This window comes from Neofelis nebulosa, chromosome 8 (genome assembly GCF_028018385.1).
Source record: "Neofelis nebulosa isolate mNeoNeb1 chromosome 8, mNeoNeb1.pri, whole genome shotgun sequence".
Classification (NCBI taxonomy): Eukaryota; Metazoa; Chordata; class Mammalia; order Carnivora; family Felidae; genus Neofelis; species Neofelis nebulosa.
In genome coordinates, this window is record NC_080789.1 from 127516216 (window position 1) to 127540776 (window position 24561).

At 40.3% G+C, this 24561-nt stretch overlaps 1 protein-coding gene across 5 annotated transcripts in view; it reads left to right on the forward strand.

The window, feature by feature from the left end:
- Window positions 1–24561, forward strand: part of RSU1 (Ras suppressor protein 1) — a 203752-nt gene that overhangs the window by 114140 nt on the left and 65051 nt on the right. For 4 of the 5 annotated variants that reach the window (XR_009247763.1, XM_058681817.1, XM_058681818.1 and 1 more), the window contains one exon: window positions 177–309. The exons of the other annotated variant lie outside the window; for it this stretch is intronic. Coding sequence is in view for 3 of the 4 variants with exons in the window: in XM_058681817.1 (XP_058537800.1) it covers window positions 177–309 (133 nt within the window). In the remaining variant the exon portion in view is untranslated. The remainder of the gene's footprint in view (window positions 1–176; window positions 310–24561) is intronic. 5 annotated transcript variants of the gene reach the window in all.

A 24561-nucleotide genomic window follows, 5' to 3' on the forward strand; every position in this document is an offset into this window, starting at 1 on the left:
TCACTAACATTTCTTGCATACCAGTGAGGACTTGAAGTAACATTTTTAAAAAATCAACTCAAATGATCCAAGAGGTATTTTGGGTTGTGCCGTGGTTACTGGGCAGGACTCCTTAGACCTGATTTGTGTTAGATGAAATGAACGTCACCTCTCCTCTTTTCCTTCCATCATTTCAGGAAACTTGGATTTAACTGGTCAGAAGCAAGTGTTCAAAGCAGAGAACAATCCCTGGGTTACCCCCATTGCTGACCAGTTCCAGCTTGGCGTGTCCCACGTGTTTGAATATATCCGTTCTGAGACATACAAATAGTAAGTAGACTGATTCTCTAAATTAGTAGACTGTCGTTTTACAGTATTTGTAATTATGCCATTTTTAAAAACTATCATATGACCTTGTCATATTGGTGGCAGTTAGCTTATAGTATTTTTAAATGTTTTATTAATAACCACAGGTAGTAATTGCCCCTGTTATTTATAGATTATTCTTAATTGACGTTTTCAAGGGGAATTCACACCAAAGTTGTTGAGAAAAATTTTAAGGCATTAAATTGGTTGCATATTCATGGCACTAACGAAATTCACCAGACACATTAAGATCAGCACGTACTTTTTTCTCCTTTGAATGCAAAGAATAAGAAATGTTATGAACAAAATTGTTAAGCAGTTTATTTATAGCATTAGGAGGAGATACTAGGAAAGCATCATTCTATTCTTTAGAAGCTCTTACTCTAGCAAGATGATAATCTCTCTAAGAGAAAAAGAAAAGGCAGAAAAAGAGGAGGAGGAATCAGCCAGCTTTAGTCACAGCATCAAAATCCCTTAAGTCCTTGCCCTGGGTCAAGGGCGACCTTGGGGAGCCAGCTCTAGGGCCTAACTGTCCACACCTGTTTCTTCCTCATTGTGTCAAAGGGCAGCTGGAATTCTTCCATCCCCACTTGCCCTGTTGGTTCCTGCATCTTCTGACGTTATTTCCCCCTCATCCCACCCCCATCCCTCAGTTGAAATGATCATTTATCGCAGTGCTTCCCGATCCTTAATGGTGAAATCTAGTCCCTTCTAGTGTTAAACAAATACAGAAGAGACTGGAGGAAAAAAAAAAAAAATCCATACTCTGATTTAATCAGATTTTGTGTCCAGCACCATCCTTTGAGAATTTCACATCCCAGCTACTAGAGAAGAGCGCGAGAATCATTAAAGGTCACATTCAGTTAGGAGTTTGCTTTTTGGGGCTTAAAAAAAATCCCCCCCACTCAACACAGGCCTCACTGAGTCCGTGCTGGGGCAGCGGGTCAGGATTAACCCACAGGGCAGAATCCCTGCCGGTAGATTGTCAGCTGTGTGCTTCTGGACCCTCCTCCCGTGTACCGTGTTCCTGGTCTCACATCTAGGACTTGTTGTAGTCCTGTTTGCCTCGGGCAGAGCCACAGAGAAGATGATCCGGGAAGAACGATGGCGTTAAAATTAAATACGCTTAAATTGCTGAAATGATAGCATATCCTCATATGTGAAAGCCGCTTAAAGCACAATTTAGGTTTCTTTTAAGATGATACCGTGACATTTACAATATGCCTTTCAAGACTTACCTCGAGTAAACTGAGAGAAGCAGAAGATGTGTTTTATTGTTTCATGAGCCTCCTAGTTACTTGCAATGATATATATAGTGTCTTTAAATATGAATATAGCTCAGCCTTGGAAATTAGTTCATGATGAAAATGTGTGAAAATATAATTGCAAATGAGCAGCGTATTGTTCATTTTTTTCCTCTTAAATTGTTAATCATTGCTATCATCAGTTTTAGATAGAGGTCTGATATTTTCTCAGTAAATGGGAGTCTCCATAGATCTTCGTTTGTAGGTTATCTTTTCAGAAAATCATTGTATATACCTTAACATAGAGAAAAATACACAAACGAGCTTTTATGAACTCAGAACTGGGGAAAATATTCTGTTTTTCATTCTAGATAACCCTGTTTTGTTTTATCATCCATTAATTTATAATCTATAGAGTATTAGAGCACATTGCCTATAAAAGCACTTCTAATTTTAATTTCATTTTAAAAGATTACATTTTGAATTGATGGATATTGTGTTAACTCCAAGTCCTTGACTAATCACCATCATACACAAACTATTGTATGTTACGAACTATTTCTGGTTATTTGAACATGGTTAGGATGCTGGATGAATGAGGCTCACGGCTTCGATTGAGTTCGTTAGTGGGCTCTTTGAAAGGGACTGTATATGACACAGCATTTTCATCAGTAGCGTATTTGTTGCCTCTGGCCCCGTCTCTCTTACTAGCATCCTAGTTTTGAGGATCAGAGTAATGTAAACAATTTGCCCACTGGCCTATGTTCTGATTTCCTCCTGGAGAACGACGTTATCCTTTATACAGTGACATGAGCATCCACAAGCATAAGTAAGCGTAGGGGAGTCATCACCCCCTTTCTTGGGGGACCAGTTAGTACAACGTTCACTGCTTTTAGAGGAGTCTGTGGGAGCCTCAACTGGGAGGATACACTTGATATGACCTCCTTAAGGGCAGGGACCCTTCAGAGTTCTCCCTCAGAGTTCTCCCCTTCTCCTTAGGAAGGAGAGAAGTGTTAGTGGCTTGGTATTTCAGCTTTCTGTCCTTCGCCCATTCTCCCACATCTTCTGGGTTCACTCCTTTACTGAACGTACTACCTGAACATGTGGCCTATTAACTAAGTTAGATGCTAAGTCAGACTCTTAGTCTTTTTTAAAATAGTACTTACACAAAAATGCCACCATTATGTTTCACTGAGTGTTAAAATGTAAGGTCTTCTTGGGGCGCCTGAGTGGCTCAGTCGGTTAAGCTTCCTACTCTTGGTTTGGGCTCAGGTCATGATCTCACGGTTCGTGAGTTTGAGCCCGGTGAAGGGGTCTATGCTGACATTGACGATCCTGCTTGGGATTCTCTCTTTCTGCCCTTCCCTGACTCGTGCTTTCTCTCTCTCTCTCAAAATAAGTAAACTTAAAAAATACAATAAAAGGGAAGAACCTCTTTTATATGAATAGCTGTACATTACTGTGTCCTCATGTAACTAGAACCCAACTTAATTCTTTAATTTTTTTCAGCAGCCACTTCCTAATTAGAGGACCTTTTGCATCCTTATCAACTACCTGAAAAAATGTTATTCTAATTAAGCAGGTGCTTGGCTACTTTTTTTTTAAAGCTGGGCATGTGATGACTTTGAAGGAGCCGGTTTATTCATTACACATATTTTTTTCAAAAAAGCCAATTTCACATTCAGCACCTTCACCTTAGATATTCCGTTCTAAAAGCTGCGGTTTCTACTCTCGCTTGTCCTTTTTTGTGTAAGCCACATAGAGCCCTTCCAGCAAAAAGTCCCTTTTTTGTGTATCGATCTTGAGACGACTCCCATGAAAGCACATTTTCATTTTGCTTTGGCACTTACTTGCCAACGCCTCTGCTTCCTTTTTTTCCTTTTTTCTAACCAATCGACCCATTCCTAAGTGAGATCAGTAAACACCTCACCGGCATGTCTCGTTTTCATTCATGTCTGCGGTCGACTTTCACAGCGACCTTCACGTTCCAGGCACATCCTCAGAGGCCTTCTGAGTGTAGAGCAGCGGCAGGTGGAGAAGACGGATTATCTGATTTCCAGGCTCTAATGGACTCCAAGAGGAGCCGCGGACATTGGAAACAAAACAGTGCAATCAGTGTTGAGGAAGAATTAAAATGTTCCGAGAGGATTTGACACGAGGAAGATAGGAACTTGCACAGTGGAGCAGGGGCCGGGGAGACGCGGGTAGGTGTGGCCGGGAGCATGTTATGGTAGCGTGCTGTAGAACACGCTTGGGGCATTCATCATGCCTTCCAACTCATTTCTCAGGTGGGGACTGTTCTTTGTTATTTGTCATACTTTCAGCCAGGGAACATATTGGCTGGTGTCATTGCATAAAAAAAGCCGCTCATCCAGTTTTTGAGGAGCAAACCCTACAAGTACACCCTACAAGTACATTAGCATTTTTCAGGCTGTCCTTAGGCCATAGGGTCACCTCCTAACGCTGTATCCGGTGGTGGTTTGCTCCTTGTTTGACCTCTTTTATTTCTGTGAAGCAGAATTATGATAGAATAGTCACCACTTGTTTAGTTTCCAGAAGGTAGATTTTTTTTTTTTTTTTTTAACCTCCAGGAGGAGAAGTCAGATTAGAGTCAGGATCCTTGACAAGATTCTTTGTGAAAGGGAGTAACTCACACTTTTCACATTTCCATCAAGGAGGGTGGATGGGAACCGCAAGCCATTTTAAAAGCTGACAAGTTAACTCTTAACAAAAGAAGAGGTTTGACAAATGTTAGGCTGAAAATGTGTTGGTTGAAAGAGGCATTTGGAAAACAGGCACCCTCATGAAGGCTGCAATTTGCGAAGCATGGCTGTCCTTAAGCCTCATTTCCAGAGCGGCATAACTCAAAGGATGCTTCCCTGGCATTTTCCTGTCTTGTGACTTGCTTTTGTCTCTAGGGGAAGACGCCACACTCACTTACTTTATTTTCTTTTTTAATCTTCAGTGGAGACTGGCCATACTATTATTCATGCCGGTTCTTGGAAACATTTTAACAAAGCAGTATTTGGTGGATGGTGGGCAGTGATGAGAAAAATGCCAGCAATTTCTTTTCACTACAAATCTAGCAAAATAAGTCATCCTGTTCGGCTTATAAGGAGGAATACTTTGATCTTCTGGGTATCATCTCCAAACTTATTTTACTCGTACAGTTAAAACTAAGTAATGTTTTCTTTTTTTCTTCACTGTGTGCCAACCTATCACAGGCTCTAGTGGACGTAAATGGGCTTTATTAAACAACTGTCATATCCTCTAATGCCTGCTGAGTCTGTGACCTAGAAGATCCTTAGATAACAGATATATCTGGTCTACCAAAAGGCTAAAGCATTTCAAACCTAATAGGTGACCCCCCCCCCACCCGTACATTTTAAGACAGGCCTTTCAGGAAGGAAATCCCATTTAACAAAACTTTCCAAACCTTATTATTCTCTGGTGAAGTATAAAAATGGATGCACAGAACTAGCAGATGGTTTTATAAATATCATGGAAAGATGAAGGAGAGTGTTAAACTTCCAGGACCTTTCTAGCAGTTAGTGAATTTTACATAGTGACTTAGGAATGCAGAAAAAACGTAGACTTCTCTTTCATTACTGTATCTGAAAACAGCTCAAATTAAGTCAGAGGAAAACAATATTTCCTTAGAGTAGACGTGAAAATGAAGAACCAGTTTTGGGTTTTTTCCCCCCCTAAAGCTTTGGACATAAAAGATTGTTTTTATTTTTAAAGGTTGACTGTGTATTGGGTGCCTGGTAATTTATATTTCCTCTATAGATGTTATATATGTGGATTTTTTTCTTGTTAATAAACATATTATCACATTTGCACCATAACATAAAATATGATTCAAATTCTTGACATCTCCAGATCTATTTGCATGCAAATATGTTGCATTTATCTAACATCGCTAAGAAATAGCAAAGAGAAAAGGGAAACTGTCCATAAAGTATATTTTGGGTAGTATGAGGTCATATCCCTTATCTGATGTTACCTTCAGTGGTAAAATTACATAGCGCTCCTTTTTCTCCAGATAGTATGTTACCAGCACAAGGAGTTGAGACCTGTTTATTCCACTGAACAGACGTAATTTGGGATGTAGTATCAGCTGTCGTCCTTTGACATACTCATTCACCTGTTGCTGTCTGTGGCCATGAGCGATTCATTGCTCTGGTAAATTAATACCTCCCTCTTAAGGTAACAGGAAGCAAACAGATCACGTGAGAAAAGAGTACATAACAATTTTCTCTCTCTTACAAGTTTTTTGATTAGATTAATGTAATTTACATTTAAAAGGATTTTTGCTCTTCTGCTTTTAACTTGTTTAGCACTATTATTCAGGTAAACTTGAGAGGTAATTAGTAATTTTCCATTTTCTTTGTACATGTGCACATTTCTTTCAATACATGAAGTTTTTACATGCCTTGTGAAGCTTTATTTTTCTAGTTTTATTTTATTTTATAGTTCGTGCAAAGTGGTTCGGTTTTTTAAATGGAAGGTGTTTCCCATTCGATATTGCCGGTGCACCTGAAGTTTGGGAGAGTTAAAGGAGGGAACCTCTACCCCCTAAACATAGTAAGGTCAAAGTTGAACCTTGCCAGGGTTTACAAGCTAGCTTCAGGATGCTACCTGTTATTCCTGAACGCATCTGGGAAACCCTGTCTTATACATATTTCACGATGTTTTTTACTCTGACTTGAATATATGCATACACTTGGAAAAGCTTCCCTCCCAAACCCATGTTTGCTGTGGTCCTCCAGTGTGGTCACGCTGTAGCCACATTGTGCTGGCCTGCCAGCCCTGTGGGGACAGGTTCGGGCATATTTGGCCGATGGGCAGGAGCTGTGTCAGTCTTTCTGCATTTTATGTAGCCACTAGTGTCCTTACCACTAAAAAGTTGAATACATTTAGGGGCGCCTGGGCGGCTCAGTCGGTTAAGCATCCGACTTCGGCTCAGGTCACGATCTCATAGCTTGTGAGTTTGAGCCCCGCATCGGGCTCTGTGCTGACAGCTCAGAGCCTGGAGTCTGTTTTGGATTCTGTGTCTCCCTCTTTCTCTGCCTCCCCTGCTCATGCTCTGTCTCTCTCTGTCTTAAAACTAAATACAAACATTAAAAAAAAAAAGTTGAATACATTTAGAATAAATGGGAAAAAAACACAACTTCCACGTCAAAGGGAGAAGAGTGATGTTTATTCTGAACCTCACACCTTTATGTGATACTGTAAAGAACAGAACCTTCATGTCCTCCCTCCCCCACCCCATCTCCTCGCTTGTATGTTGACTGTCCAGCTTGCATTAAGCCTGTCTTGTACAGCTGTACTGTTATGTACAGCGTGATTCGTTACAGTTTCAATTTAAAGTAAATAGAATACAGATAATTTGTTCCACTTGACAGGAGAAAATCAACATAGCCTAGACCCAGCTTGCCCTCTGAAAGGGAAATGTGTCAGGTTACTTCCTCTTCAAGAGCTATTTTGAGTTCCATTTTTAGATGGTATTCACTTGATAGAATCACATTGATCTATTGAGTATTGACCTCCTCAGTGAAATGAAATTGATCAGCCTTGCGTATTGACAACTTTTTTTTTTTAACTTCCATTCGTCTTAAGTTCAATGCTTGATGCTTTCTGTCCAGCTAAGATGAGTTATTGCCTGTATTTGCAGTTTTTATTTGAGAGATAAATTAATAAGTGGTGCTTTTATAATAAAGAAAAACCTTGTGGTTTCTATTCTCTACACAGCAATACCTTGTTTTATTACATGCGGGCTTTTCATTGAGGCCTGGTCTCCTATTCTGGTTGCGAATTACTGGAGGGTTTTGAGGAGGAGTTTTTGGTAAATTTTTGGGAGTTCAGTACTGTCAGCTATTCTGGTTTAGAATGTTTACAATATGAAAGGAGTTTCAATCAGCTTTATCCTATAAAAAACTCAACTGTGAGTTACGTTTATAGGCACTTGTTGATGTTCCAATTTATTTGTCAGCCATTAGGGCAACAACTTTTCATATTTTATCCTCTTCTGTGTGTATATTATTTCATGTATATTTTTAAGACTCATGGTATCAGTACGCCTGGATGGCTCAGTTGGTTAAGCGTCCAACTTGAGCTCATGATTACACAGTTTGTGAGTTTGAGCCCCGCAGCTAACAGTGCAGAGTCTGCTTGCGATTCTCCCTCTCCCCCTCTCCCATTACCTCTCCCTCAATTGTTCCTGTGTGCTCCCCCCGACCCTCTCTCTAAATAAATAAACTTAAAAAAAAAAAAAAAGACTCATGGTACAAAAAGTTTGTGGTCAAGAAATACTATTTCTGGGGCGCCTGGGTGGCTTGGTCGGTTAAGCGTCCGACTTCGGCTCAGGTCATGATCTCACGGTCCATGAGTTCGAGCCCCGCGTCGGGCTCTGTGCTGACCGCTCAGAGCCTGGAGCCTGTTTCAGATTCTGTGTCTCCCCCTCTTTCTGCCCCTCCCCTGTTCATGCTCTGTCTCTCTCTGTCTCAAAAATAAATAAACGTTAAAAAAAAAATTTAAAAAAATACTATTTCCACTGTAATAGTTTGTCGTAGACTCTGGGTCTGAAGTTGTCTCGTCCAGCAAGAGAGCGGACACAGGATTAAAATGCAAGAGAGGCTAATGTTCAGGAGGAGACAAGAGCCCAGAGTGAGGGTCCGTGCTCCATTTTTATTAGGATCAGAAGGCTTACACGCGTGATAGATGTGCAGAAAGAGACAGTGAAACCTTGAACATTAACTCATGCGTGTGGGGAAATAAGGATTCAAAGATACTGCTGTGTTAGGGGTTGGGTCAATACAAAACAAAATCCTGGAGCCAGGCAGATGGTTGTTTGGGTGGGCAAGAGGCTCCCCTTTGGGTCTTTTTATCTTAGCTAGCCTAGGGGATAAGACCCAGCATGCTACCTCAGGGTCAACAAGGCACCTTTCTTTTGCTAATTAGCTCTGCTCCTGGCAATTTCACCCTGGTTTGGTCTAGAGCCCAGTTTAGGTGTTTACCTATTTTGGTCCTTCTCTCCTGTGAAAGCAGCTATTGTACTAAGTTGGGGGGCGTTGTCACAAAATATGTAATCTTGATTACCTAATCTTGGATGCTTACATTCTGTGGCTTCCTAATTCTTTATGCCTTGTTAACCCAGGAGTGCAAGCTCCGGCAGTTCCTCAGGCATATTCCCCACAACAGTTAATTTTTAGGTAGTCTCACTTGTAGCATACACTGTTTCATCACCTTCAAAATGTATGTCTTATTCTCCATCCAAGTAGATAGTGTGTTTTTAGAAAATAAATAAATTATCATTGAGGATGTGGTTGTTTTAGATGTCACGTTTACCAGATAAGCACATAGCTTTTTTCTTTTTCTTCCTGCTGATACCTAGTTTTGTCTAATTGTGGCTGTTGAAGCCATTCAGCAGAACTTTATTATCTTACTGTCCTGGAGGCTGGAAGTCTGAGATCAAGGGTTGGAGGGGTTGGTTTTTTCTGAGGGATGGATCTGTTCCAGGCCTTTCTCCTTGGCCTGCAGATGGCCATTTTCTCCCCGTGTGTCTTCACATGATCTTCCTTGCGTGTTTATCTGTTTCTGCGTCCAAATTTCCCATTCTTATAAGGACGCAAATATCACATTCTGAGGTGCTGGGGGCTAGGACTTCAGCAGATGAGTTTGGGAGCGGATAGGGGTACAGTTAACCCATGGCACTCTTGTTACTCAGATGCCCACAAATTGCATTCAGTTCTCTATTTGTCCACCACTTTCTCTATTCTTTTCCTCCACCACCCCCATAGCTTCACTGTAGGCATGTTCTGTTTATTAGTATGTTTCACTGACTGTGTGAGGCTTGATCTACCCCCCACCCACCCCATGCCTCTCCTAATGTGCTTGGCTTTTGGGGTTCTGTTCCCCCAAAGCATGCAGATTGACTCCTGTTTGATTTCAGGGACACATGTGATAGGCTCTTGTTCCTGGCAGAGGAGTCAGTGTTTTTTACTTCTCATCTTCCTGTAACAGCAGACCACATTAAAACAGAAACTGGTCAGGATTTAAACGTTCCTTGGGAATGAAAGGCACCTAACACAGCCCCTTCCTTTGTCCCATTTGGCTAGAGAATTCAACAAGGAAGGCTTACATAGAGCACCAACCCCTGGACCCCATGCTGTTTCTTTCACAGAATCTTCTAGAGGGGAGATGTTGTGCAGGGGGCCTTTGTTTGTCCCCCTGTCTGCTTCATGCCGTGGGACCCATGCTAGTAAGTAAGGAATCTTCTCCCTGGGACTTTGTGGTCTTGAATGGTAGCTCCTAGCATTGTACTCAGTAAGGGATCAGGGATTTCCTGACTCGTCTCAGAGTTGCGGTAACCACATTTGGAGCCCTGTAACTTTGCTTCATTTTCTTTACCTTGTCTCCAGAGTCTTTACAGGCAAGAATGAGACTACTCATAACAAAGTAGGGAGTTCTGTTCTTACCTAATTAAGACAGGTTTGCTTTCCCAGCAGAGGGAGAGAGAGAGACATCAGAGATAGCGTGCATATTTTCTTATGATGCACCAAGACGTAAAGACAAAGGCATACTCTGATCTGAGGAAAAAGAAGTCTGTTCTTAGTGTATGTCCTGGTCCTTAGAGGTGGCTTCTTGTCCCACCTTCTGGTCGGTGGCAGACGGCCTCTTCACACCCACTTTTAACTTCCCCATCTCAAAGTGAGTGATTCAAACTAGATCATCTCAAAGTTGCCCCAGCAATCATTTTTTTTTTTAATGTTTATTTTTGAGAGAGAGAGAGAGACAGAGTATGAGCATGGGAGGGGTAGAGAGAGAGGGAGACACAGAATCTGAAGCAGGCTCCAGGCTCTGAGCTGTCAGCACAGGCCCGACGCGGGGCTTGAACTCACGAGCTGTGAGATCATGACTTGAGCCGAAGTCAGTCGCCCAAGCTACTGAGCCACCCAGGCGCCCCCCAGCAATGATTTTTAATTCCATTTTTCCCCCTCTGGGAAACATGTTTTATTGTCTATATTCATTATTTTTAAAAAATTTAGTTTAATTCCTTAATTTGCCCCTCCATATGGCTTTACTTCATTGATTTTTTTTTTAAGGCAACAGAAGATGATGATGACCCTGAATATAAATTGTTACAGGAAAATGGATACAAGATAAAATTACCAGATCAACCTTTTTATTCTATATTTTATGGAATACCTAATATATGTTTGGCAGTAACTTATTCCTACACATGAATTCCTGACACTTTCGATTCCTCAGACTTATTAATCAGTGTAGTCAGCACCAGAGCAATTTTATGAGACTTACCAGTCATCAAAAATTTATTATCAGATAAATCAAAGAAACAACGAGCATCTTAATAGGGTAGAGAAAGTGGCATGTAAAGGATCGTTTAAGACTGTGCTTTTTGTCGGTTGTGTGTTATATTTACAACCAGTATCAGGGAACTTACCTACAATTTCATGCGAAGAATCAGCAGGGTGATCGTTACCTTCTTAGGTGAAACCTCTTTTCTTTGTTTTTCTCCAGTAGAATATTCCGTTGGGTCTGACTGTAGGACTGGGGATGCTAAACAGACAGAAAGTACGAAACATCATGTTCCAATGATACGCTTACAGCATTTATTTTAAAAGAGGATCTACATTTTTCTTTGGGATTCTGTTACCATTGTCATCCAGAGTTCAGAACTATCAAGCTCTGTCCTTTCCAATTGGAGCGAGATTACTAAGCTTGAACTCTTTGAAGTGGCCTGGGGAGGCAGCAGTAGGCAGACTGCCGCTCTTGTGGACGGGCTCCGCGTGTACCTTCTGAGAAATGAGGCACAGGTTTACGTCTGCTGTATTCTTGTCCCTGTTTTTGACACCATTCTGACAGCGTGGAAAAAAAAGATTGGATCCTCATCGTGTGAGATGAGCTGTTGGGAGAGGAGCTTTTCCATCACCTGAGCCCCGTCCTGAGGGTACCAGACTCCCAATTGTCTACAAGACAGAAGGGTCATGGCAGTGGCCCAAGGAAGAGCTGAGCTGCACTGAGGAGCTAAATACGGAACCACTGGGAGTGGACCCAAAAGATGAGGCTGGGTTGCTTCCCATCAGAGATACAACCTGCTTCCCACCTCGCACCTCCTTAAGTGCTGTTTTCTCTGCCTGGAATGTTCCTTCTTCCCGTACTTACCTATTGAATGCCCAGGTGTTTTTCAAGTATCAAATATTGCTTCCTTAGAGACCTTTTTGTGAATATTTCCCTATTGCCCATCTATTCCAAATCCCTTTTATCATCCTTCTTCAGTGCCTTTTCTTTTTCCTTAGTAGCAATTTTAATGATGATAATGATCAGTTATTGAGTATTTACCATGTGACAGGCATTGTGCTAAACTCATTATAAATGCTGTTGATCATTTCTGTGAATACCACCTTTATTTGTTGGCAAAGGGAACTGAGTACATGTTTTCTTTCCCTTAGGAGGCTGTAATCTTTCTGAGAGCATTACTCAAGATTCCCTCATGCCTGGGCTTTGTTTGTAGCATAGCCTCTGTGTTTTCTGTAAATGACCTGCCTCATGCAGAGGAGCCTCAGATAGGCTGCCCTGATTCCTGAAAGAAAGAAGAAAAACAAAAAACAAAACACCTTTCTGGCATCTAGAATGCACCAAGTTACAGTTTTTTGTTTTTGTTTTTGCTGTGCACAGTAAACAATAGTCAAAACATTAAAATCCATTCTCACTATACAGTATAGTATTGAGTGAAAATTCTGTCTTCACAGTAGTCTTTCATTGTTTCTATTGATCTCTTTTTCCCGCCATACTCCCATATTAGAAATGAAATTGTGTTTTAACTTCACAAACAAATTGTATTTGGAAAGCGAGACCTTCCTCTATGTGAACCTGCAGACTCTGTGTTCATTTCTTGTGCCTTCTCTTTGTCCATCAAGAAGAGTGTTTCATGCTGTCTGGAGTGTGTGGTTGTGTTTTAAATGTTTGGAATATTTTCGAGAGAGACATAGTGTACCGGCTGGTATAGGTGGTTATCTCCAGGCAGGGAAACTTTATGGGTAGAGGCAGGCAGGGCAAGACATAGTCTCCCTTTTTACCATTTGGAACCGATTGAATGTTCTATTTTGTGCATTACTAGCTGTTATATCATTCTGTATCTATGTACACAATGTATACATAGATGTTTATGTTTACATATATATATATACACATGTTTATTATGTGTATATATTACACATATATTACATGTATATATAATATGTATCATTTTGTACACTATTAAATATTAATATCACTATTTAACAGATTGTTTAAAAACCAAAGAATAACCAGTAGGGCCCTTGAAGCTAAGAAACCACAAAGCATGTAGCTGTATGCAGGCATGCTTCGTTTTATTGCACTTTGCTTTATTATGCTTCTCACATAATGAGGTTTTTTATATACTGAACGTTTGTGGCCATCCCTGTGTTGAACTACTCTGTTGGTGTCATTTTTCCAATAGCATTTGCCAACTTATTATCTCTGTGTCATGTGTTGGTAATTCTCACATTTCAGGCTTTTTCATTATTGGTACATTTCTTTTTTTTTTTTTAATATGAAATTTATTGTCAAATTGGTTTCCATACAACACCCAGTGCTCATCCCAACAGGTGCCCTCAATAGCCATCACCCACCCTCCCCTCCCTCCCACCCCCCCCCAATCAACCCTCAGATTGTTCTCAATTTTTAAGAGTCTTTTATGGTTTGGCTCCCTCCCTCTCTAACGTTTTTTTTTTTTTCCCTCCTTCCCTTCCCCCATGGTCTTCTGGTAAGTTTCTCAGGATCCACATAATGAAAACATATGGTATTTGTCTTTCTCTGTATGACTTATGTCACTTAGCATAACACTCTCCAGTTCCATCCACGTTGCTACAAAAGGCCATATTTCTTTCTCATTGCCACGTAGTATTCCATTGTGTATATAAACCACAATTTCTTTATCCATTCATCAGTTGATGGACATTTAGGCTCTTTCCATAATTTGGCTATTGTTGAAAGTGCTGCTATAAACATTGGGGTACAAGTGCCCCTATGCATCAGTACTCCTATATCCTTTCGGTAAATTCCTAGCAGTGCTATTGGTGGGTCATAGGGTAGATCTATTTTTAATTTTTTGAGGAATCTCCACACTGTTTGCCAGAGCGGCTGCACAGTTTGCATTCCCACCAACAGTGCAAGAGGGTTCCCGTTTCTGTACATCCTCTCCAACATCTATAGTCTCCTGATTTGTTCATTTTGGCCACTCTGACTGGCATGAGGTGATATCTGAGTGTGGTTTTGATTTGTATTTCCCTGATTAGGAGCGACGTTGAGCATCTTTTCATGTGCCTGTTGGCCATCTGGATGTCTTCTTTAGAGAAGTGTCTATTCATGTCTTCTGCCCATTTCTTCCCTGGATTATTTGTTTTTCGGGTGTGGAGTTTGGTGAGTTCTTTATAGATTTTGGATACTAGCCCTTTGTCCAATATGTGATTTGCAAATATCTTTTCCCATTCCATCAGTTGCCTTTTAGTTTTGTTGATTGTTTCCTTTGCAGTGCAGATGCTTTTTATCTTCATGAGGTCCCAAAGTTCATTTTTGCTTTTAATGCCCTTGCCTTTGGAGGTGTGTCAAGTAAGAAATTGCTGCGGCTTAGGTCACAGAGGTTTTTTCCTGCTTTTTCCTCTAGGGTTTTGATGGTTTCCTGTCTTACATTCGGGTCCTTTATCCATTTGTAGTTTATTTATGTGTATGGTGTAAGAAAGTGGTCTAGTTTCATTCTTCTGCATGTTGCTGTCCAGTTCTCCCAGCACCATTTGTTAAAGAGACTGTCTTTTTCCCATTGGATATTCTTTCCTGCTTTGTCAAAGATTAGTTGGCCATACTTTTGTGGGTCTAATTCTGGAGTCTCTATTCTATTCCATTGGTCTATGTGTCTGTTTTTGTGCCAATACCATGCTGTCTTGATGATTAGAGCTTTGTAGTAGAGGCTAAAGTCTGGGATTGTGATGCCTCCTGCTTTGGTCTTTCTTCTTCAATATTACTTTGGCTCTTCGGGGTCTTTTGTGGTTCCATACAAATTTTAGGATTGCTTGTTGTAGCTGCGAGAAAAAAGAAATGGAAAAACATTCCGTGCTCATGGATTGGAAGAAAATATATTGTTAAAATGTCAATACTACCCAAAGCTATCTACACATTCAATGCAATCCCAATCAGTATTGCTACATTTCTTATGGTGATCCGTGATCAGTGATCTTTGATGATACTAGTGTCATTGTTGTGGGGTACCATGAATCGCGCCCATCTAAGACACAAACTGAATGGATAGATGTTGTGTGTTCTGACTACTCCATTGATGGGCTGTTCCCCTGTCTCTGTCCTACTCCTCTGGCCTCTCTTCCCTGAGAGATAGGGTAGGAATAACAAGAGAACTGGAATTAGCAGTGGAGCCTAAAGATGGAACTGAATGGCTACAGTCTCATGGTCAAATTTGACTGGATGAGGAGTTGCTTCTTATGGATGAGCAGAGAACGTGGTCTTCTAAAGCAGAATCTACTGGTGAAGTGAAGGTGCTTTGAAGATTGTTCAAAATGACAAAAAAGGTTTAGACAGTTACCCAAACTTGGTTGATACAGCAGCTGTAGGGTTTGAGAGGATTGACTTTTGAAAGAAGTTCTCCTGTGAATAGCATGCTCAAACAACATCACGTGATACGGAGAAATTGTTGGTAAAAGAGAGTGAGTCGAGACAGCAAACTTCATTATTGTCTTATCGTAAGAAATTGCCGCAGTCACTCCAGTATCAAGCAGCCAGCACTCTGATCAGTCGGCAGCCATCCACATCGAGGGGAGACCCTCCACCAGCAAAAAGATGATGATTTCACTGAAAACTCATGTGATGGTCAGCATTTTTAGCAAAAATATGCATTTATTTAGACATAATACTATAGCACCCTTAGTAAACTACAGGATAATGTCAACGCAACTTTTACATGCACTGGGAAACCAAAAAATTCGTTTGGCTTACTGATTAAAATAAGTAAATAAGTATTTGCTTTATTGTAGAGCCTGGAACCAAACCCTCACTATGTCTGAGGAATGCATGCCTGTGATTGGTTTTTGTCTCCTGTGGTAACTCTTTTCCGTTCATTTGGCTCAGTTGAGTAGAACCCTTCTTACAGTCTTTCTTTAACCAGGTACACCCAAACCTTCTTAAAGAAGGTTCATAAGAAAGAAGTCCTGAGTCTTAGAAAGGGATTCTCTGAGAGAGCTTGAAAGAAGGTTTCTTACTTAATGAGGTTGATCATTCCTATTCTTTGCTTAAGTATTGTGAAATCCTATGTTTTTTTATAACATGTCACAGATATAGCATCAGGCTTTCCTGCATCCTTGGAAGAATCTGCAACAATCCATTTTTCTGTCATAATCCAATGTGAGATGGGAAAAGGTGGTCATTCACAAAGATGTAACAGAGGAAAATAAGGAAAAAAACAACGTACTTGAGCGCTGAGTTTCTTTAAATAGAGGTATTTTCCCCCCTTAGAGTTGAAGTGACTGAAAGTAAGTTTTTCTATATTTGAAATGTCATGAGAGTTTGAAATAAGAAAGAATGGATGTTCGAAGAATTCATTACATATGAGATGATGAGATTAAGCTTCAGGTTCTCATATAAGACATGGATTTTTTTTTTGTTATAATTCTTCTCTCTCATTTAATTTTTTTTGGCTGTAAGTTAAGATGACGTGTGTGTTTCAGACTGTTTATGTGAGATTATGAGCATTTTTAATCTGTTCCTGTGCATTCTCAATAGAAACTGCGTGAGTGGTGATCTTTTAATAGACTATGTCTTGCAACTAGGGAATTTATTTTGGTACTCAATTCTAGATAATTCCTAAGGAATGCAAATTTTGTTAATAACAGTTTTTGCTTTGAAATACTTAAAATCTTGGAACTGTATTTTTTTTCTAGTTTTCTGAAACAGACTTTTTTATTTTTATATAAACTTTTAATAAGATCAACAGGGAACATACCAGTCATGAGGTTGATTGAATGAAAATGTCTATTATCTTTATTATTTTGATACTGAAACACGGTTAGAGAAAGATACAATGGGATACGAGGCAAATGCTCCCTCGAGACCAGCATGTGAATACATTATACAAGCTTTTACTAGAAACATTCGGAACATGCGGATGTCCAGTACCCTCTCCGCTTCCTCCATTTTTCTTTTATTCATGGACTAACATCCAGGTGGATTAGTGAGTGAGAGAAGTTGCCTTAGTTACACTGAGGAGAGAGAATTGACATTCATGGATGTCCTGCTGTGTTCGAGGCCCTGATAGGTTCCTTGCAGGCTTCATCTCCTGCAGTTTTATGACTCCATAAGACTTAAGTGTCAGTTCACCTGGCTTTCAGATGTGAAAATGGAGAGTTGCAGATTAAGTAAAATGACCAAGGTTTACCCGAGTGGTAGAGCCAGACAACAAACTCCATCAATCTTACTCAAAAGAGCACTGCTGGGGGTGCCTAGGCGGCTCATTCTGTTAAGCGTCTGATTCTTGATTTGGGCTCAGGTCATGATCGCACAGTGTATGAGATTAAGTCTCACTTTGGGCTCTGCACTGACAGCGTGGAGCCTGCTTGAGGTTCTCTACCTTTCTCTCTCTGCCCCTCCCCTGCTCGCTCACACGCATGCTCTCTCTCTCTCAAAGTAAATAAATTAACACTTAAAAAAGAATTTAATAAAAAAATTCATATTCTCATATTCTACCTGTTGCTTTTTGAGTATTATTTAGGAAGAGAAAGGAAATGCCGAGATTATACCGACATTCTCAAAAGGAAGTTAAAGTATGACGCTTAATGGTACGGTTATCATCATTCAGCTTTTCTGTTCTTAAATCCAGCCCTAGTCGGTTGAGCATGCCATTTCAGCTCAGGTCGTGATCTCACAGCTTGTGGGTTCGAGCTCCACATCGGGCTTCAAGCTGACAGCTCAGAGCCTGAAGCCTGTTTCAGATTCTGTGTCTCCCTCTCTTTCTATCCCTCCTCCACTCATGCACTGTCTCTCTCTCACATATAAATAAATGTTGAAAAAAATTTTTAAATCCCAGTGCCCTGTAGGGCCATATCCCCATCCTATAGTTGAAAGCATAGGATATAACATTCAGGTACCAGCGACTGAAATCAGATTGGCTGCTACAGCCCCTCCCAAGTTTTCCCTGTGATCTCTTCTTTGTGTCTCGCTTTTCTTTCTTTTTTAAAAAGAATTTTTTAATGTTTATTTATTTTTGAGAGAGAGAGCACAAGCAGGGGAGTGGCAAAGAGAGAGACACAGAATCCAAAGCAGGCTCCAGGCTCTAGGCTCTGAGCTGTCAGCACAGAGCCTGACGTGGGGCTCGAACTCAACAAACCGCGAGATCGTGACCTGAGCCGAATGAAGTTGGACGTTTAACTGAGCCACCCAGGCTCCCCTGTGTCTTAGTTTTCTTATTAACGCCAGTCCCAGGTTATAATTCTTAACAAAAGAACTGACTTTTCTCCAAGGAGTCTTGGTTCTTTTAAGTGGCAGATAACATTAGAATTCAAAACCTAAGGTCCAGAAGTATGTATCTTCCAAACAGGCATCAAAGTTAGAGTGACATGAGATCTGCCAGCCATTAGAGTGACAAAACAGAAAAATTACCTGTGTTCAAAGGAGCGTGCAGTTCCGTTGACCATTCCGGTTTACCTGAACATTAAATCTGTCTTGGCTTTACTCTGTTATTGGAGTTTATTTTTATTTTTTAAGATATTTTAATGTTTATTTTCGAGAGAGCAAGAGAGCGAGAGAGCGAGCAAGCAAGCAGGACAGGGGCAGAGAGAGAGAGGGAGACACAGAGTCTGAAGCAGGCTCCCGGCTCCGAGCTGTCAGCACAGAGCCTGACACGGCTCTAACTCGCAAACTGCGAGATCATGACCAGAGCCGAAGTCGGACGCTTAACCGACTGAGCCACCCGGACACCCAGTTATTGGAGTTTATTAACCCAGTTCCCCCTTTGCCAAGTGCCACATACTAAATCATGCATGCGTTTACATGACTGGCAACTCCACATTTGCATGCCGTTATTTTCTTCCTGACCCGGCCTCAAGTGTTCTGGAATGAACTGCTAAGTGTGTGAAGTCTAGGAAACCTTGTCGCTATCCCCAGAACACCCAAAAAGAGAAAGAAACAGTAATTTCCTTCTGGGTTTTATAGTGAAAAAAACCAAAGGTGTGAGCCGCTCAGTAACACTAAGGTGTGGATCACCTGGTTTCTAGATAGACTCCCATTCAGTTAAAAGATAGAAAGACAGAAGCAGGAAAGACATACCAGTACAACCTTTTGAACTTCTGATGTGTGTTCACCGTCTTTGTTTTCTTGGGCACTAATATCTGTCTGTAAACACACATAGTTTTGCTCTTGGATTTAACCTCCAAATGACGTCTGGCTCCTTCTCATCCCATTCAAGTTTTTGCTCACACGTCAGCTCAGCAAAACACCTTCTGTATCACCGTCTCTAAAACAGACCCCACCACGCACCCCTGCCTGTAACTTCTAGAGTGAAGGTTCCCCCGAGACTTGGGACTTTGTTTTGTGCACTTGTGCATCGCCAGGAGCCTCAGACAGTGCCTGGCACCCCCTCAGCTCTCGAAATCCTCGGTGAATGAGACTGGTGTTTCTTTCAAGTATACGTTGCTGCCTGCAGGTTCGACGTTGCTGCTGGAGGAACAGTTTTAAAAACCTTCTGTCGCACATCCATTACACATTCTTAAGTGTTTCCCTTTTTCTTCTCGTGTCTGAGTTGCTAAGATTTCGTGATATTATTAGTGTCGCTTCCATCACCATAAATGTTTCTGTGATGTTTCCAAGGCTGCAGCCTTCCCTAGCCAGCCATTCCCCATCATATCTCGTAGCTCTTTTCGGCTAGGCTCTGAAAGAAACCCCACACGTGGAATGTTTGAGGGTAATATGGAAAAAACTAACAGCCCTCAAGGGGGTATTTGACCTAGGTTCAGCCCGTGAGCCTGTTTGTGTTTCTGTTTTTTGAATCAGCCAGGCTCCATCTTCTAACAGGTACCTTTGTCGGGGGTCAATGGGAGGGACCTAGCTCTTGGCCACTTGAGCACCCCATGATGCAGGTGTGGCTGCTGCCTTCCATCATGATGGTGTGAGAGACTCTGTAGAAGGTGAACTGGCAGGCTTTGAACTATAACAACTGCTTAGAAACATATAGAAAAGCCCAAGGAAGGGAATGGGAGATAGTTCATCCCCCCCTAGCTCCAGCCCTCGAAATAAGTTTGGTGGACAGGTTAGAAAAAGTACTTGGAGCCCATTCTCTGAACGTAAAAACCTAGATGTGAAAGGGTATAGAGAAGCCCTCAGTAGTTGCCCGGCTTTGGGGAACCAATCGACTTCTCATCAGCTGCATTGAAGAGGAGCCATAGCCTGGAGGAGGCTGCCTGCCATTACTTCCCTCCCTCACCCGTGTCACTGATGTGCTGTCTGACTTGTTGAACTCAGGAGTTTCCCAACAAGGGTGAGTAGTGTGTGTGCTCGTAGAAATATTTGGCTTGTCTGCACACAGAACGATCTGCCAGGGCACTACTTCCAAGTTTGATATCAAATTGTCTCACAAGTTTCATTAGTTTTGTAGATTGCAAACAAAATTCTCTCTGTCAAATTTTTACTGCTAATTGTGTGTTGAAGGACAAAAAGGTGGCATGGCACATGATGGCAGCAGTGTGACTTAGTTTTAATTTACGTGCACCACCAAAACAGAGCACGTGAGTGAAAGAATTGTCACCACTCTGTTTACGTTATGCCAAGATTCCTGCTTTCGACAATAAATGTAACTGCCTCCATTACAAAAGAGAACTAGAGGCTGCACGGCAGCCGTCAGAACCACAGCCAGGATCAGCCTACTTCTGGCTCAGAGCCTTGCCGGCTTCTGGAGGTGCACACTTGTGCCAGGCGAACTTGGGACCCTAGAGAAGCATTTTCCTGAACCCAAAGGGCTTCTGGATTCTCCCAAAGGAAATGTAAACACACAGTGAAGTGTCTCTTGGTACTACCTGGGAGGGAACACAGGAAGAGGAGGGCTCAGTCACTTAACATCAAGCCTGTGCGGCTTCGGTGCATAAACGCGCTCCAGGAGGCATGCAGGAGACCAGTGGATGTGAGCACTGGCTCCGGAGGCAGTTTCCCTGGTTCAAATCCCACTCTTACCTTTTGCTAGCTTCATAACATTGGGCCAATTTGATTTTTTTTTTTAATTTAGCATCTTTATTGAGTCGTTGTTAAACAATAAACTACATATATAAGGTGCATAATTGAATACATTTTGATGTGGGTATACACTTGTAGAGTAGTCACCAGAATCAGGAGAGTCAACTTATTTGTCACACCCAAAAGTTTGCTTGTGCTCCTGTGTGGACCTTATCCCTGCCTCATGCTGTCCCTCATTTTAGCCCGTCTCCAGGTGAGCACTGATTTACTTCCTAACTATACGTTTGTAGAGTATTATATAGAGACATACAGCGTGTATTCTTTGTTTTCTTTTTAAACTGGCTCCTTTAGTTCGGCGTAATGATTTTGAGAGTTGTTCTTGCATGCATCAGTAGTTCATTTCTTTGTATTGGTTAGTAGTAGTCCATGGAGTGGGGATACCATAGTTCATTTATCCAGCTGCCTATTTGTGGGACGTTTGGGTTGTTTCCAGTTTGAGGCTATGGCAGATAAACTTGTGATGGGTTTTTGTGTGCAAGTCTTTGATTGGATATGTGCTGTTCTTTTTTTATGTGGAGTGGAATGGATGGATCGTATGGTAAGTACAGATTTACCTTCCTAAGTAACTGCCAAGCCATTTTCAATATGATGGTATCATTTTCTGTACCAACCAGCAGTGTCTAAGTGTTGTTCCTCCATATCCTTGTCGACACTTTGCATGGCCAGTTTTTTCATTTTTATCCATTATAGTAGGTTCCCATTATGGTTTTGATTTGCATTTATCTGATGAAAAATGATGTTGAGCTTTTGCCATCCGTCTATCTTCCTTAGTGAAATTTTCAAATCCATCCATTTTTAATAGTTTATTATTCTTTTGAGATTCTTTATGTGTTCAGATAGAAATCCTTTTTCATTTGTATACTTTGCAAAGCTTTTCTGTCTTTCTGTGATTTCTCTTTTCATTCTCTTTGCAGTGTCTCTTGAAGAATATTTGTAATTTTGTTGAAGTCTAGTTAGTTCTTTTATGGATTGTACTTTTGGTGTCCTATCCAAGTATTCTTTGCCTAATTCAAATTAATAAGATTGTCTCCTTTGTTTTAGTCCAGAAAATTTATAATTTTAGGTTTTGCATTTAGGTCTGTGATGCATTTTGAGTTCATATTTTATATGGTGTGGGGTGTGGATCAAAGTTCATATTTTTTTGCATATTCAGTATTTTCTACCCATTTGGGTGCAGACTGGTTGGTTATGTTGTTTAAGTTTTCTGGATCCTTTCCGATTTTCTGTCTGCTTGTTCTATCAGTTATGGAGAGAGGGGTGTAAGTCTCAGACTATAATTACGAATTTGTCTCTTTCTCTTCTCAGTTCTGTCAGTTTATGCTTCATGTAGTTTCAGGGTCTGTAATTAGATTTATAAATATTTAGTTTGTTTATGTCCTGTTGATTGACTCCTTTTACATTATGAAGTGAAATTATTTAGCGATAGTAACATTCTTTGGCCAGAAATCGACTTTGCTAAATATTAATGTAGCTGTACTCCATACTTATTTTCACTGATGTAAGCATGGTATATCATTTTCCTTTTTTGCTTTTTAACTTCTTTATATCTTTATGTTAAAGTGAGTTTCTTGTGGGCAGCATATAGTTTGGACCCATTTTTCCATCTCATATGACAGTCTCTTTTAATTGGGGTTTGTTAACCATTTACACAATGTGATTAGTGATGTGGACAGGTTTGAATCTATCCTTTAGTATATGTTTTTTTCCTATTCCATCTGTTTTTCCCACTTTTATTTTTTTGTGCCTTTTGGATTGTATATTTTTGAAGACATCATTTTATCATTATTTTGTTGACTTACCAGTTGTAATCTTTTCTAATTTTAGGGTGTGCTTTAGTGTTTATAATTTACATCTTTGACATTTCACAGTGATGTTATCACTTCACATAGAGTTAGGAGAACTTTAACATAATATACTTGGATATCTCATCCTCCAGATGCTTTTGTTGTCATACATTTTACTTCTAATGTTATTAACTCCACATTACATTTTTATTACTTTTGTATCAGTGAAATCTATTTTGTAGAGATCTAAATAGAAGTAAAGCCTCTTATACATTTTGTTATGTGTTTATGCTTTTAGGTATTTACGCATTTTTAGTGCTCTTCACTCCTTTGTGTAGGTCTGTATTTCTATCTATATTTTTCCTTTTATTAGAAGGACTTCTGTTAGCTTTTCTTATTGTGTGGATATTCCACGTATGAATTATTTCAGATTTCATATACCTCCAGAACTCTTCCACGTTATTTTTTGAATGATATTTTCACTGGTGTAGAATCTTGGATAGACAGTTTTTTGTCTTTCATTAAAGGTTTTGTTCCACTGTCTCTCACTTGAATTGTTCCTGACAAGAAATCTGCTGTGTTCCTTCTGTTCCTTTGTATGTAACCCTTTCGCCCAACCTTGGATGCTTTCAAGGTTGTCTCTATCACTGGTTTTGAGCATTTGATTTTAATGTGCCTTAGTGTAGTTTTCCTCGCTTTTTGTTTGTTTGTCCATTTGTTTGTTTTTTTGCTTGGGGTTTGCTGAGCTTAATGGATCGGTGGGTTTATAGTTCTCATCAAATCTGAAAATTTTCAGCTGTTGTTTTTACAAATATTTTTTTCACTCTCCCTCCCCATCCCTGTCCCCCAGGCTTGACTCTCTTTTCAGGACTCTGTTTATACATGTTTTATTTAGCCTCTTGTAGTTGTTCCACAGCTATGTTCTGTTCGTTTGTTTAATCCTGTGTTCTGAGTGTCATTTTAGATCTTTTTTGTTACTTTGAATTAAAAATTGATAACTATCTCATTATAGTTTTCATCTCATGATTATTTGGATCTTTTTTTATCTCTCACAAAAGTCAGGATACTGATTAACTCTGGAGGAAAGGGAGGAGATGTCAGGGAGAGTGGCTCTACCTTGTTTTCATTCTTGTCTTAGGTAATGGTTACATGATTATTCATTTTTAAATTCTTGTTAAATGAACTTGCATTGTTAAAAGGATATATATTTTGTGGACTTTTTGGTAATACTTCTTTTTTACAGTTTAAAAACTGTTATAAATGACTTGAAAATACAGTGATTTGGTTTTACATTCTATTAGGTTAAACTCCCATGACAGAAAGAACTGGAGGAAGTGATATGTTTTCAGATATATTATTAGGAATAACATTTGCATTGTTTTTGAAATGATTGCGTATTTATTATAGTATAAAGCAAAGAGTAATTATGTTAGTGTAATTAAGGATTAAAATTTTCAGCAAAAGAGCAAGGAGATAACAAAAATTAGAGAAGTTAAATCCTACAATCACAAATTAGAATTGGAAATACAGGAAAAACTAATGATTTTTTTTTTCCCTTAAAATTTTTTTTTTCCCTGCCCACCAAAGAGACCTAGAAAAAAAAAATGACTAATACAGTAGCGATACCACTCTTAGCTTCTGGAATGTTGTCTTTTTTTTTTTTTTAATATCTATTTATTTGGGGGAGAGCACAAGTAGGGGAGGGGTAGAGAGAGGGGGACAGAGGATCAGCAGAGATCCCAATGTGGGGCTCGAACTCACAGACCACAAGATCATGACCTGAGCTGAAGTCGGATGCTTAACCACCCCGGTGCCCCTGGATTGTGTCTTTAAATACCATTTCCCACTGAAAGAAGTCTGGG